The 15,715-nt window shown below is 41.5% G+C and overlaps 2 protein-coding genes and 1 long non-coding RNA gene across 3 annotated transcripts; 1 reads left to right on the top strand and 2 right to left on the bottom strand.

Moving 5' to 3' along the window:
* Positions 1 to 312: 312 nt before the first annotated feature.
* Positions 313 to 4,303, bottom strand: LOC115058065 (SLAM family member 6-like). Its single transcript, XM_029525373.1, has 4 exons — positions 4,067 to 4,303; positions 3,315 to 3,620; positions 1,810 to 2,097; positions 313 to 1,450 (listed from the first exon to the last, which is right to left on the bottom strand). Exons 1-4 carry the CDS (start codon positions 4,116 to 4,118, stop codon positions 1,320 to 1,322), a joined length of 777 nt encoding a protein of 258 aa, XP_029381233.1. The 5' UTR covers positions 4,119 to 4,303; the 3' UTR covers positions 313 to 1,319.
* Positions 4,304 to 5,137: 834 nt separating this feature from the next.
* LOC115058109 (SLAM family member 6-like) lies at positions 5,138 to 7,387 on the bottom strand. The gene is made up of 4 exons (XM_029525419.1): positions 7,252 to 7,387; positions 6,655 to 6,960; positions 6,284 to 6,571; positions 5,138 to 5,924 (listed from the first exon to the last, which is right to left on the bottom strand). Exons 1-4 carry the CDS (start codon positions 7,301 to 7,303, stop codon positions 5,794 to 5,796), a joined length of 777 nt encoding a protein of 258 aa, XP_029381279.1. The 5' UTR covers positions 7,304 to 7,387; the 3' UTR covers positions 5,138 to 5,793.
* Positions 7,388 to 8,225: 838 nt separating this feature from the next.
* LOC115058357 (uncharacterized) lies at positions 8,226 to 9,018 on the top strand. The gene is made up of 3 exons (XR_003842053.1): positions 8,226 to 8,283; positions 8,577 to 8,639; positions 8,762 to 9,018. It is a non-coding gene; the product is annotated as an uncharacterized LOC115058357 (long non-coding RNA).
* The last annotated feature ends 6,697 nt before the right edge of the window (positions 9,019 to 15,715 follow it).

The following is a 15,715-nucleotide window of genomic DNA, read 5'->3' on the forward strand; positions in this document are numbered from 1 at the left end:
GGTTGAGGTGCGTAATCAAACTTAACTCCATTAAACTGAAGAATCTCCAGAAGTCATACAGTGGAGTTTATAGAGCATCACTGATAAGGGCTGAGGGAATATCAAACATAGCTGAACACCACGTTACACTTCAAGGTGGGTCCTCAACGGTTTCAGGCCAACCTCCTCAGAGACCAGCTGGTGGTGCTACAGCTCTTTCTCCATCCTCCACCTATTGCACGGTGGGGCCTCACACTGGACACCGGAGGGCAGACTTTAAGTGGAAAAGCAATGACTGCACCTGCGTCTGTATTTATTCATGTGAAGTTGTACAATTGTATTGCTTCTCTGAACATTAACTTGGAGGAGTTTTCCTTGAAGTTCGTTGTCATTAAATGTTTGGTTTATCAAAATTGAATGTGTAAAGTGTGTTTCCTGTGACAATAATATTTGATTCAATGCTCAAAAATTCACCAGAACAGAAATGCAAAAGCAGCTTTAATAAGCTTCCAGTAATGTTGAATGTACAATAAAGCGCTTTGCTTGTTTCACCCAAAGATTCAAATAAGATTGAACAGGTAATAGATGATCAATCATTTGGCCTCATGTGCTATTCTTTCAGAAAATGTGCATTTAAAGTCACAACGGCAAAGTGACAAAATGAAGATATCTCAAGTATCCACAAAGCCTTGCATAAGTGTTGAATTACGAAACATATGTAAGCAATAAAATCCTGAGTTGTTAAAATTCATTTCTAAGTCTTCGACATTCTTAACTTTGTTAAATCTCACTTGGTTTATTAGCTCCAAAACATTTTCCTGATGAGTTTATGGTCTCAGTCTGTGATTTCTAAGTCTTCTTCATTCAAAATGACATCTGATCATGACTGTAGGATGAAGAACGGAGCAGCTCAGCTCCACCCCTCACTCCTCCCCAGCTCCTTCTCCTTCAAATATGGCTTCATATTCAAAGAAGCAAGATGGCTGCTGGCTGAATTACAAACCAGCTTCAGCACAGCAGCTCAGAAACGGCACTTTAAACTAAATCATTCTGCTTCACAGAGACTCTACAAGCCACAAATCAGCTGAACGTTAAAGTGCAGCATCAGGAGATCCCCTCAAACTGCTAAAGGATGTTATGATACTACAGTTAATGTGAGGATGAAGTAGCAGGCGTGTGATAGCAGATGTTGCTTCACAACAGTCCTGTCATGTTAGTGTGGCCAAATAAAGGACAAAATACAGAAGCTTGTTGAGTAAGAGCTGTTGAATAAAGGTTACACATAATTGTGATTTCATTATTACTCTGACAGACGTGCTGCTGTGATGTCACCTTGATGATTATTGTTTCTTCTTGAAATGCTCCATGAGATGGACAGTGACGACTGCAGACGTCATGATGACCAGACCGACAGAGAACACGAGTGTCTTCACCAGACAGAGTGAGACACCGGCCGAGTCATTACCTGAACCTGCAGCACAACGACAACAACAACGTATCCTTGATGAAAACTGCACACGTGAAAAAACAAACAAACAAAAAAAACAACAACAAATGATCCTGTCATTGTATCACTGAGTTTTACTTTAGCTCATCACAGACGGTGTGATGGGCTTCTATCACGGATAAGGGACGGGCCGATGTGAAGCAGCAGGTTGTTTAAGATGAATAAGTTTTGTATTATCTTTGTTGTTGATGATCACAACACAACTGTCACTGTTCATACATGTTTGTATCATAAAGTGTTTTAATGCTTGTTTAGCACAAAAGTGTTAAAGTTTTAAAGAAATGATCATTTCCTCTAAATGTTGTTTTCTCTGTTAGACTCACCTGAAAGTAGTAGACAAACATTTTCAAATGGTTTATTGTCCTTTCTCCAGCTGACCTGGTTGCTGTGGTTACAGATGATTGTGTCATTCACCAGGTAGATGCTGAGAGTAGATCCAGAGGTTGTGACCTTTGACCTCTCTCCTCCCTCCTGACTGCAGGTTCTGGTGTCACATGTCAAAGTGCTGTTTATGTGATGTAACTCCTGAGTGCTGCAGCTCACAGTCAGATTACAGGAGTCTGAGCTGTTGGACAGCAAGTGGACTGTCAGTGTAACTGGAGACACTGGATCTGAGGGCGGAGTTGATGTGAAAACAGAGATGTTCACAAGTCTTTTTGTTGTTGCAAGTCAAGTCTCTAAAAAAATGAAAGTCTCATGTCTCTTCTGGTTGTAATGAGCGTTCTATCATCTGATGCTATCCAGTCTGTAAATAATACTGAACAGTTATATCTGAGAAATTCAAAGCATGTAGTGTTTTCTTATCATCCTTTATCTAAACATAGCTGATGCTAAGCTAACCGTCCATATGCACTAATGTGACTGAACGTCAGTCTTCAGCTAGTTGATCCAGCGTCCTTAATTTTGGTACCTCATGCTACAGATAACAGATAATGTGTAGGCTTTCAGGAGAAAATATTTTCAGTGTTCAGTGAACGGATCATTGATTTTCGTATGAATCATGCTCCTACTCGGAACTAACCCAGGCCGTAACCTGATTCCCAACTCAGCTTCCAAAGGGCGCAGAGCTGATCAATTCGGGTGGTCAGGATGAGCGTTTGTCCGGTGAATGTATGTTCATGCTGGTAAAATGGACAAACTTCACTTCAACGAGCTGGTGAATAATAAATGAATGGTGAGCGTAGTAACGTTATTGTTAAAAAAAAAAAAATAATGTAATCAATTCGTCAGTCGAGCATGCTAACCAGTTAGCCAGCAGCCCATTTCGAATCGACTAACTAATGTAGGTGATCCGGCAGTGAGGTTGACTCAACGAAGGCTAACCTCCCACAGCTGGGCTAGCTGCCATCCATTTACACACAGATTGAATGGTCTAACAAATGCATTCTCAATTTATTGTTTAAATGTAATAAATAACATATCAGTGACCTTCACACCGGTTTGTCCCATTTGGCTTTCCGTACAGCCAGCTGTGTTTCTATTTGCGTTCCTTCCTTAAGTACTTACGGTAACTTAGCAACTACGTACGACTCAGCAGTAAATCAGCGTAAAGAGGAACCAAATCGGTGGACACGCCGGTCGCCATAGTTACCGTCATCTGAGGGACGAGTGCACGAGGCGCGCACACGATGCCTAATATGGTTATTACCGTGAGAGCAGGAAGTGACGTAAAGCTCGTCGGACGTTTCAAAGTTTCCTCAAAGTTAAAACGAAAACATGATGATTGTTCAAAAGTCTGAAGTCTGAAGTCTGAAGTCTCTGTATGAAACATGTTAGAAACATGGCAGCTGATTCTGTCTGTCAGAGGCTGAAACATTAACAGACCCACCTTGAACTCTGACGTGGTGTTCAGCTATAAATGATGTTTCCTCAGCTCTTATCAGTAATGCTTTATAAACTCCACTGTCTGACTTCTGGAGGTTCTTCAGTTTAATGGAGTAACTTTGATTAAACATTTCAACCCTTCCAGTCAAACTGTCTGAGACTTTTACACCTCCAGAGGAAAATGTTACTAAATTGGCACTTCCATTGAAACTCCATTGAAGAACAATAAACTCCTTTGGTACGTCAGTCTGGAGCTCCAGAAGAACATCCTTCCCTGTCTGCACAAACAGAGGAGTCACAGCTCTGGACTCTGAAAACAACAAAACAAAGTACAATAAAATCAGTCAATGGTTTGTTACTTTATACTGAATATTACTCGTTTTCTTTGGTCCATTTTTGACACATCAGTTCAGAATTACAGAGCTACTTCAGGTTCTTAAAAGATAAGATATTGGAACAGGTCCTCACACTAAATCTTTTTAAACTCAGGAAACAAAGTCAAATAAAAAAGGTCAGTGAATTTGTTCACACTTGGATCTTCATCTTATCATATTTGAATGATTATTTTCCACAGGTTTAATTGTTCTGACTGTTAACACAACCTGCTGCAGGTTAGAGGAGTGTGATGGGAAACTGAGCCCGACGTACTGCAGAGTTTCTCTCCTGATGAACCGGACTGACCCGACTGCACCCAGGTCAGCTAGAACGACTAATGAAACTAATGAAAGGATCAAAAATCTTTCTGGACTGTCTTACCTGGTACTTCTACGCAGATCAGAAGTGCCAATATGACAGAGACAGACATCATGTTCTCTGCTTCAGATCACACTGCAGCCTGTTGTGGTCCTCTGATTAACAGACTCACCACAACGTTGACGCCACCAATCTCTCTTCCTGTCACATTAAAAGAAAACAATCCTTCCTCTCTATTCTCTATAACTTCTGTAATTTCTGTTTTGACTGAAACCAATTTCCTTTTAATTTTAGCCAAAGTACCAGTACCAAATGAAAATGTCCATGAAAAGATCAGGAACAACAGGTAAATATTATTTTTCATATTGTTGGAAAGCCTGCTCTGACTTTCTGATGAGAAGCTTCTTATTTAATGAAGTTTAAAATAATGACTCTTGGAGCCACCCCACAACAAAAGTAAAAGAAAATCAACACTGCAGATCTGAGATGTTACATCACCACCACTGAAGTTAGAGGCGTGATTAGTGTGATGCTGAGTCAGTGGAGTTAGGCGTGACATGCAGGCATCAATTAACAACAACAACAACACAATTTGTTGTTGTTGTTGTTATAAATCCAATTCTAATGATTGAGAATGATAGAGAAAGTCTCGGACAGTTTTGCTGGAAGGGTTGAGGTGCGTAATCAAAACTTAACTCCATTAAACTGAAGAATCTCCAGAAGTCATACAGTGGAGTTTATAGAGCATCACTGATAAGGGCTGAGGGAATATCAAACATAGCTGAACACCACGTTACACTTCAAGGTGGGTCCTCAACGGTTTCAGGCCAACCTCCTCAGAGACCAGCTGGTGGTGCTACAGCTCTTTCTCCATCCTCCACCTATTGCACGGTGGGGCCTCACACTGGACACCGGAGGGCAGACTTTAAGTGGAAAAACAATGACTGCACCTGCGTCTGTATTTATTCATGTGAAGTTGTACAATTGTATTGCTTGTCTGAACATTAACTTGGAGGAGTTTTCCTTGAAGTTCGGTGTCCTTAAATGTTTGGTTTATCAAAATTGAATGTGTAAAGTGTGTTTCCTGTGACAATAATATTTGATTCAATGCTCAAAAATTCACCAGAACAGAAATGCAAAAGCAGCTTTAATAAGCTTCCAGTAATGTTGAATGTACAATAAAGCGCTTTGCTTGTTTCACCCAAAGATTCAAATAAGATTGAACAGGTAATAGATGATCAATCATTTGGCCTCATGTGCTATTCTTCCAGAAAATGTGCATTTAAAATCACAACTGCAAAGTGACAAAATGAAGATATCTCAAGTATCCACAAAGCCTTGCATAAGTGTTGAATTACGAAACATATGTAAGCAATAAAATCCTGAGTTGTTAAAATTCATTTCTAAGTCTTCGACATTCTTAACTTTGTTAAATCTCACTTGATTTATTAGCTCCAAACTCCACGGCAGCTCAGAAACGGCACTTTAAACTAAATCATTCTGGTTCACAGAGACTCTACAAGCCACAAATCAGCTGAACGTTGAAGTGCAGCATCAGGAGATCCCCTCAAACTGCTAAAGGATGTTATGATACTACAGTTAATGTGAGGATGAAGTAGCAGGCGTGTGATAGCAGATGTTGCTTCACAACAGTCCTGTCATGTTAGTGTGGCCAAATAAAGGACAAAATACAGAAGCTTGTTGAGTAAGAGCTGTTGAATAAAGGTTACACATAATTGTGATTTCATTATTACTCTGACAGACGTGCTGCTGTGATGTCACCTTGATGATTATTGTTTCTTCTTGAAATGCTCCATGAGATGGACAGTGACGACTGCAGACGCCATGATGACCAGACCGACAGAGAACACGAGTGTCTTCACCAGACAGAGTGAGACACCGGCCGAGTCATTACCTGAACCTGCAGCACAACGACAACAACAACGTATCCTTGATGAAAACTGCACACGTGAAAAAACAAACAAACAAAAAAAACAACAACAAATGATCCTGTCATTGTATCACTGAGTTTTACTTTAGCTCATCACAGACAGTGTGATGGGCTTCTATCACGGATAAGGGATGGGCCGATGTGAAGCAGCAGGTTGTTTAAGATGAATAAGTTTTGTATTATCTTTGTTGTTGATGATCACAACGCAACTGTCACTGTTCATACATGTTTGTATCATAAAGTGTTTTAATGCTTGTTTAGCACAAAAGTGTTAAAGTTTTAAAGAAATGATCATTTCCTCTAAATGTTGTTTTCTCTGTTAGACTCACCTGAAAGTAGTAGACAAACATTTTCAAATGGTTTATTGTCCTTTCTCCAGCTGACCTGGTTGCTGTGGTTACAGATGATCGTGTCTTTGACCAGGTAGATGCTGAGAGTAGATCCAGAGGTTGTGACCTTTGACCTCTCTCCTCCCTCCTGACTGCAGGTTCTGGTGTCACATGTCAAAGTGCTGTTTATGTGATGTAACTCCTGAGTGCTGCAGCTCACAGTCAGATTACAGGAGTCTGAGCTGTTGGACAGCAAGTGGACTGTCAGTGTAACTGGAGACACTGGATCTGAGGGGGGAGTTGATGTGAAACGTGTTAGAAACATGGCAGCTGATTCTGTCTGTCAGAGGCTGAAACATTACCAGACCCACCTTGAACTCTAACGTGGTGTTCAGCTATAAATGATGGTCCCTCAGCTCTTAACAGTAATGCTTTATAAACTCCACTGTCTGACTTCTGGAGATTCTTCAGTTTAATGGAGTAACTTTGATTAAACACTTCAACCCTTCCAGTGAAACTGTCTATGACTTTTACACCTCCAGAGGAAAATGACACTGAAATGGCACTTTCATTGAATCTCCATTGAAGAAGTATAAACTCCTTTGGTACGTCAGCCTGGAGCTCCAGAAGAACATCCTTCCCTGTCTGCACAAACAGAGGAGTCACAGCTCTGGACTCTGAAAACAACAAAACAAAGTACAATAAAATCAGTCAATGGTTTGTTACTTTATAATGAATATTCCTCATTTTCTTTGGTCCATTTTTGACACATCAGTTCAGAATTACAGAGCTACTTCAGGTTCTTGAAAGATGCAGGTTGCAGGTTAGAGGAGTGTGATGGGAAACTGAGCCCGACGTACTGCAGAGTTTCTCTACTGATGAACCGGACTGACCCGACTGCACCCAGGTCAGCTAGAACGACTAATGAAACTAATGAAAGGATCAAAAATCTTTCTGGACTGTCTTACCTGGTACTTCTACGCAGATCAGAAGTGCCAATATGACAGAGACAGACATCATGTTCTCTGCTTCAGATCAATGGTCCTCTGATTAACAAATAACAGACTCACCACAACGGAAAAGTAACCAATCTCTTTTCCTGTCCCTGGCATATTAGCTAAGAAAACAAGTCTTCCTCTCTATTCTCCATAACTTCTGTAATTTCTGTTTTTACTGAAACCATTAACTTCTCATTTTAGCCAAAGGACCAGTACCAAATGAAAATGTCCACGACAAGATCAGGAACAACAGAAATATTAACTGTTTCTTCTAATCCTTCGGGCTTCTTGGGAACGTTTGGAGAAATAACTCTGTTACATATTTAGGTGTTTATTCACTTGAAGGCATAGAAACTATAAAGTGTACATTTTGCCTTCTGTATTTGTTTCACTTGTGAGACTTTCAATTCATTCATCCGTCCGAACAGACTTCAGTAGCTGCATTTGAGGCCCCACTTCCTTTCTGACCGCTCTGTGTTAAACACATCTTGTGCTTTCAGTTTGCTCTAAGTTAAAGAATACTTCTCTAAATGTGTTTTGGGGCTGAACTTCTGCTTAGCTGATGCACGTTCAGCATGCAGTGTGTGAGTTTTGTGGTTTACATGCAGAATGAACTTCATCACAAAGGAAGAGAAAAAGCAGAAGCAAGTCTGTTGTTGTTATAAATCCAATTCTAATGATAGAGAATTAATGATGGTAAAATAAGGCCACTTCCAGGTAAACTAAATACTTCCTGTTCACTTCATCGAAGCCCCTGGGCAGCTCCAATCAGCAGAGGCAGATTGACCCGTCCACCAATAAAGAGCTCAATGCAGCTGTTGGCAGATGCAGCCATCTATCCTTTATCTGTACTGCTGATCCTGAGAGACTCGTCACGGAGCTGAAACTGGGTGCACTAACAGAAGAAGCAGTTCACTTTCTGCAGGATGATCATCTGCCATCAGCTGATACAGCTGCTTCACCTGCCTCCTCCTCCTGCTTCTGACCATCAGATCCATTCAGGTTAATTTAGGTTTCCTTAAAAACTAACTTCAGGCTTTGTGCATGTTTAGGCTGTCATCTTTCACATCACACTAGCCTCATTTGTTCCTCTATATTTTGCCTGTATGTATTCTGTGCACGGTAAAGGCACATTTGCCTTTGAGAACTCTGTAATAATTTAATTTACTCAGATTTATGCTGAGAGGTGAGCGAGATGAAGCCAAATCTGACAAACAAACAGTGACAGCTTCTGCTGCGATGCATCATCTGCATTTTGATGACATACAAGTCACTCGTAATCTTTCTCAATCCAGAATCCAACAAAACCCGGAAACCGTCCAGATCTGAAGAACAAAACCTTCTTTGCTGCACTGCAGGTAGGAACGCCAGCACGACGGCTTCCAATGCAGTGTTTGCATTTGTCTTGCCAATTTACAATGTTTTTGTTTTTTTTTTCCCACTTTCACGTTAATCATCTGCTGTCTTCTCTTGCTTGCAGATCCCTCGTGTGCTTTAACGGCACAAACGCAGCCTGCCTATTTGAAAGAAGCTGTGATGGAGGCCAAGCTCCTGCCCTGCCAAAGCCTGGAGCTGAACCAGAGCAGCTGAAACACATGCTGGTCAGTTTCTAGCCTCATCAGATGCCTTTCTGCATCTTAAAACTCTCTGCAAAAGAAGAGGCTTTAGGAGCATTAGCGCAGAGGAGGAATAATCTGCCAACAGTTTTTCCTGATAGACCAGAGGATTTTTAGACCGCGGCAGATAATCCATCTTCAAAGAGACAAAAAGATGCAGCATGGATCACTTTCTGAATACATTTGCACACATTGCTGATAAATTATGTACATCAACTTACACGAGAGAAAGACAACCATGAAGTCATAAACCGTCATTATTTACCACGTAATTTATTCATGCCAGTTTCAGGACATTCGCTTTAAGATGTCTGCGGACTGTTGCTCCCACTAGATGTCGCACCAGATCACCACGATCTGGAATCCCCCCTCCTTTATCCAGCTAAAGCGTCCAATGAGCCCACTGCAAGAGGCACAACTCAGTAAAGTCACCGTCAACACAGGAGAGGCGCCATGAAACAATCCCTCCTTTAGCTCTCAGCCAAAATACGCTGCACAGGAATGACAGCCATGGATCATGATTGTATGGATCTGTGTGTGAGCTGATATTAGGTTAGTGTCGCTGCTTACTTACGAACAAAGTCATCCAGCTGTTTAAGTGGAGAAGAGGACCAAAAGCAGCTTGGAGCAAGGATGGAGAACCAGACAGGATCAGCCTTGGACTCTTCTGGACACATGAAAAAAAAATGTATAAATAAAAATAGGAAAATGGACAACTTCACAGATGTTTGATGCTCCATTGGATTTCAATTGGTAGTTTATTTTTCTCTCTGAGGCCCTTTAAAGATAAAGTCACACAGTTTCTTCAGCAGGGGAAAGTTTTGTTCTCGGCTGAGGATGCTGTTACTCTGCCATGTATATATATATATATATATATATTACTGAGAAAACAGGCGTTTGCTGAAAATTGATTGGTCAAAGTCTTGTTTACAGAACATTCAACATCTCGTCAGTGTTGTTCCTTCAGCTCAGAACTGCGTGTTCGGGTGTTTTCATTGACAGCTAGGCAGCAGCACAATTATCAGTTTCGTCTGTGTGTGGTCAGGGTGATTCATGAAGCTTTTGGGATGAATGTAGAAAGGTCAATGTTAATTGGACCTGTGTTTGAGTTGAGGCATTTCAGAGTTTGACCTTTAACTGTAGCGCCCCAGTGAGGTTTAATTTCACAGCAGCATTCGAAGCGTTCAGTCCAGGGACTTCGTCTAAACGTAGAACTGTCCATCCCAGTCTTTTGAATTTATTTAAGTAAAGGTGGGTGAGACGAACGATGAAGAACCTTTAATTTTAAAATGATGGATGCTGTATTTGGGAGCTCTACAGATTAATTTATCCATGATGGCTCTCTACATTATAACAATGTACATAAAAGTTTAAAAAGGACATTGGAGTGAGAGGAGACGGTCTGAATTTTACCTCGGCGTTCTTTACATGTACTCTGCACCTTCATTCACTGAATAACTCAAAGGCAGGTGAGAATCTGGGTGTTAATGACCAAACAGCAGAAAACATTTGCCGTAACCAATTCTCTGGTTATTAATCAAGGCTGCATTAGTAACCACACCGAGTGGGAAAGTCCCAAACCCCTTCAAGAGTTCCCCTTTTGACGAGACGTCTATCAGCGCATGTCGTGTTCGCAGAATTATTCCACCCTAAAATAAGATAACAAGTGCGATGGATTTCATTTTAAGACTGCTGCCCCCTCGGTTTTCTGTCAAAAAGCTAAACATTTTGAAACAATGAATTGATTCACAGTCGGGGGAACAGAAAAGGCACGAGGTTCATAAAAGGTGTGAAAAGTGAAAGACCCATCAAAATCTTTTTCATTTTTGAAAATCAGTCTACACACATTAAATATTAAAAAGACCAATATGTTGGGCTGCAGTAAATCAATGGCATAACATAATTAATTCAAATTAAATAACAACAAGGGATTAATAACATATTGGTTTTCAGCGTGGACTAGTATCATAAACCGTTTGCATCGTTTTAATTTCTCTGTTCTAAATTGAGCTCCCGGATTTGAAACTGCGAAGTTAAAAGAGATTTCTGGTATGAAATGTCTTCTGTCAATAAAATAAACTACGCGGGTCAAACTCTATTTGCCACCAAGTCTGATCCGAAGTGTCTCCACATCAGTTACACCAAGGACGTCTGTGAAGAGTCACATCATCCTCTGTAATTCTGTAATAAATAATCACCTGCAGGCCTGATTTCCTCCCATCCCTTCCTCCCCTCTCACCACACAGTACAGCTCTCCCGTCGCAAGATGGAGACAGCCTCAAGCACAAAAGCCGGGCAGCCCACTTGACAACTTCTCTGCCTCTGAGACACAAAGCCAGTGACATCATCTGCAGAGGGACAGAGGGTGTGCGAAGGACAAATGTCTCCAAATGCATTACATCATTCTCCACTAATATGATAATATATCAGGCGCTGAGTGTGGTGCCAAGCATGAGAGGGGCCATAATCCACAGGACGACTGCTTCAAATGTGAACAAGCGGATGAAATGGAAGTGTGGTGCGGCGTGGGGGGGGGCACTGGAGTCGGGAGTGCAGCACTGAAGGTTATTCCAGACATTATTCCTCGATGAGAGCGGGAACACTGAGAGGAGAGGATAATCACTATTACACTAAGTAGAGATGAGGAAGGCATCAGCTCTAATGCTCCTGTCTGTCTTCTGTATCCTGTCCTTGTCTCTCCTTTTCTTTTTTTTTTTTCCTCTGCCGGAGATCTTATTAGCTCTTTCTTGCTTATTGCTTTTTCTCCATTTTTCCCCATCAATCGGGGATGGAGGAGGAGATGAGACAAAGACAGCAGAAGAAGAAGGAGAAGTATGAGAGGAGGGAGGGCTGAAAGGAAGAAGGGAGGAGAGGAGAGGGTTGAGGAGGGAAAGGAGGGGGAGAAAAGGGGGAAGGAGAGAACCGAAGAGCTGCTGGAAAGACTGGGAGGAAGAGAAGAGGAGAAAGAGGAGAGGATGAATGAAGAGGAAACTGCAGATAGAAAAGACGAGAGGAAAAGGGGGAGGAGAAAGAGAGGTTCGACCAACTGGAGAAAGGAGGCCAGAGGAGGAGAGCAGACAAAAAAGAAAGGAGGGAGGACTGACAGGATGAGGTAAAGAGGTGAAGAGGAGAGCTGGGGACACATAACTAAAGAGTGGAAGACGAGAGGAGAAAGAAATAGGAGCCAAGGAAGGAAGGAAAAGAGGAGCGAAGAGGAGGAAGGTGACAGAGGTAATACAGGGAGGAAGAATAAGAGATATGAGGAATGGGAAAAAGATTAAAACAACGAAAGAACGATGAAGAAAGAAGGGAAAGGAAAGAGATGAAGATGGATGACGGAGAGAAAAGTCAGATGGGGAGAATAGAAGAAGCTCAGAGAGAAGTACATGAAAAAGAACGAGAAGATGAATCAAAAGAGGAGAGACGACGAAGGTGAAGAACTGAAGACACCGAGGGACGAAGAAGAGGAAGTGACAGGAGGGAGAGATGAGAGAGGAGCGGAGGAAAACACTGATAAGTAAAAATGACTGAGAAGGACTGACAGCACGATTCAAGGAAGGAGCACGAAGGAGAGGAGAGAAGAGGAAGACCGTGGAGGACAACGTGTGAGAGGACGAAGAGACGGAGACGATGTCAGACAGATAAGAGGACGACTGACAGGATGAGAGAAGAAGAGACTGCAGCAGCAGAAATGATGAAAGAGGAGAGAAGCTGGTAAACAAGAAGTTTGTAGAAGAGACAGAAAAGTCAGTGGGGGCGGGGGCAGAAGATGGATGAAAGGAAGACAAGAAAACAGAGGAAGAGAGAACAAAAGGTGGAAAAGAGGAAACAAGACGGAAGAGGAGAGACGAGGAAAAATGAGGAAGAGAGAGAAACTTTGCATTTGTTTGTTTTGGCACAAATTCAGTGAAACACTCATACACACAAACACGTATATATACATGTAACATGAATACAATGATATAACTGAATAAAAGGAACATTAATAAACATCAATAAAAGAACATTTATCTGGGTTCTTAAGAAAGCCATGTCTTCTTTTATTTTCTATAATAGTGTGGAAAAATAATTACATACAATTTGAAAAGAAAAAAAAAATAAAGTCCAACAGAGAAACATGGAAATTAGAATAATTAAAAAAAGTTAGATCTCATGTGTTTTGTACAGTTTTGTTTTCTTTTTCTTGGATAAACGAATACTAAAACTCAACGTGAACAGAACACACATGTGAACGATATATAGCGATAAAAAATAAAGAGTAGGGAGGATAACAACACACAAACCGTCTCTGCTGTCGTCACGCTCGCTGCACATTTTTTTTTTTTTTTAAGTGCAACATGGATCATCGTCCTCAGAGGATACGCCACAGAAACCTGATTGGTCCTGAGGACTGAGCGGTCCACCTCGCCTCCTAAGGCCACATGCACCATGTTGTCTCCTTCACTCTGCGTCCTTTCAGGGTTTGACTGATGGAGACGTTTCTACTTTTTATAATAAAGTGAAGCTGCTGATGGCGATTTGTTTATCCATCGATATTCAAAAAGAAAGGACTATTTTTTAATCACAATAAAACCCAGATGAAATTCTGCCCTGCTCTTTAGGCAGCTTAAATTTATAATCCTTAAGATTTGAATCCTGTTTGATTTGTGGTTAGAATTTGACGCGTTTATCGAGCACCAGGTGAGAGGCTTCACAGGCCGAAATGAAAAAGAGCAACTTCTGCTCATTTTGGCCGATCTGTTCTTGTGAGTCAAAGTTTCTTCTCTCTTTTGTTTCACTTTGTCATATCTTGCTGTAACCGAGGGAACATGCCAAAATAAAGTTGAATTAATCTGATCCAAACACTGTTTTGGATAAAACACGAAAGAGGCCCACGTCCTTTCCTTTACTCCAACGAGCACGACCCCGGCTGTATTTTATTCAAATCGCTGAAAAGAGCAGTGCACACGGCCGTATGTGTGTAAATATGGACGTATTGGTTTAATTATGAAGACTGGAGAAATTAATCAGCATGACTCCGCGCTCATGTCCTGAGGATATCTTTCACATTACGCGTAAATTCATCTGTCCTTGTGTGTGGGGATACATTCTGAAGCCTTCATCTGCCTGGAAATAACACTCTGTAAAGATAAGATATACACAGACAATTACACCAGAAGTCGATATTGTTTTTTTTTTTTTTACATGTTAAAGGTGGTTTGATGCATAAAAATCTTAAGGATTATAACTTTTTTTCACCGATTAAATAGTGAAGGAGTATTTGGGTATAAATGCAGCCTTCAAATGAGCAACATGAAGGACTGAATGAGTGAATATCTGATGCGGCTGCAGTGTTTTGGGGCTGATGTAATGCAGGTGCGGTCAGGAGGAGCCTCCATCATACCATCAGGTGACAACATCAGTCAAACCCTCATTTCTGCACTCCAGTGCTCCCTGCATATTTAGAATGGCATGAAAAAACACTGGGGTTACATGCTGCCAACACCAGCGCACACGCACACACACACTCAATCACCCATGGGCACACACAAACACAATAAACACAAACTGCTGCTGCATTTGTTCGTCTGCTCAGTTCGTTTTCTTTGCACAGTCTTTTGGCGCTCGCTTGAGACTCCACAAGGTAAAAATGGACACCGAGCCACTCGAGTCCCTCTTGGCCAGGGATGGCACGGCACGGCACATCTCGGCTCAGCTCAGCTCAGCTCAGCTCAGCGTGGGACAAGGCTGTTAGCCGCGGGTCTGGCTGGCCTGGTTCTAGTCTAGGTTGGCCTAGTTGAGACAGAATTTTTGCTATTTGTGGCCTGGCTGATCAGTCTGATTGGCCACAGATGCACACATCCACATTTTTTGTTTTTTTGCTGGGTGGATTAATCAGATAACCCCCCCGCCCCCAGACACACACACACACACACACACACACACACACTCTTCTGCATATAAGATCAAATAAAATGCTGTGTATGAAAGTTTAAATACACACTTTTGACCACAGTCAATTCTTCCACACCACAAAGTAAGACCAACAAATTTCATTTGTAAATACAGATTTTCGTCAAAAGGAACAGAGCTGGTGAAATAATGAACACCGTGGATGGATGCCATCAGCTCGTAAATCTATATATTTAAAAAAAATAAAAAAAACCCCACCCCCCCCAGCATACACACATTTGTCCCGGCTGGACCTCGAACAAAACCCCGTGTTTTGTCCATCTCGAAGAAAATTTGGAAGAAAGCTATGAGGTTTGCAATGATTTATTTTCTGGCAACTGGTCGGTGGTTATTAACACGAGGCGGAGAGGAGAGAGATTTCTTTTTTTTTTTCCCCACTGCATAACCAAATGTAAACATCCATTGTGCACGTTTGGCATCTATGGTGTCTTTTACATATTTATATGCCCCCACTGTCAACAGACTGTAAATACTTAAGAGGTAATGACTAAGTGCCTGGACGGCCTCGCCGTGTATTAGTTGGCCTCAGCACCTCCCTCCGTGTCAGATTTACTCATTCTACACAAGGTCATAATGACATTGTGAGTCAGATGCAAAACACTGCGCGGCTACAACTCTGTAAAAAGGCTGTAAAGAGGTAATAGTATGCAGTACCAAGGCTGTGATAACCATATAAATTTAAAAGGGTGCTCCATCTGCCGTTCTTCTCCCCATAACTGCTGAAACCGTTTATATAGTGACCTTGGAGCTGCAAGCTTTCATCTGATATTCTAATCAAAAATGATGTGGCGGCGGCTTCCTTTCTGAAAGTGTTTATTCAAAACAGGGGCAATAAATACAACTTTTACTGCCTCCTTAGCACAAAG

This window comes from Echeneis naucrates, chromosome 17 (genome assembly GCF_900963305.1).
Source record: "Echeneis naucrates chromosome 17, fEcheNa1.1, whole genome shotgun sequence".
Lineage (NCBI taxonomy): Eukaryota > Metazoa > Chordata > Actinopteri > Carangiformes > Echeneidae > Echeneis > Echeneis naucrates.

Coding starts and splice junctions, on each gene's coding strand:
- LOC115058065 (XM_029525373.1), bottom strand. CDS start 4,118: ATGATGTCTGTCTCTGTCATATTGGCACTTCTGATCTGCGTAGAAGTA. Junction 3,621..4,066: donor GATCTGCGTAGAAGTACCAG/GTAAGACAGTCC, acceptor TGTTGTTTTCAG/AGTCCAGAGCTGTGACTCCT. Junction 1,451..1,809: donor TGTTTGTCTACTACTTTCAG/GTGAGTCTAACA, acceptor GTTGTGCTGCAG/GTTCAGGTAATGACTCGGCC.
- LOC115058109 (XM_029525419.1), bottom strand. CDS start 7,303: ATGATGTCTGTCTCTGTCATATTGGCACTTCTGATCTGCGTAGAAGTA. Junction 6,961..7,251: donor GATCTGCGTAGAAGTACCAG/GTAAGACAGTCC, acceptor TGTTGTTTTCAG/AGTCCAGAGCTGTGACTCCT. Junction 6,572..6,654: donor ACACCACGTTAGAGTTCAAG/GTGGGTCTGGTA, acceptor CTCCCCCCTCAG/ATCCAGTGTCTCCAGTTACA.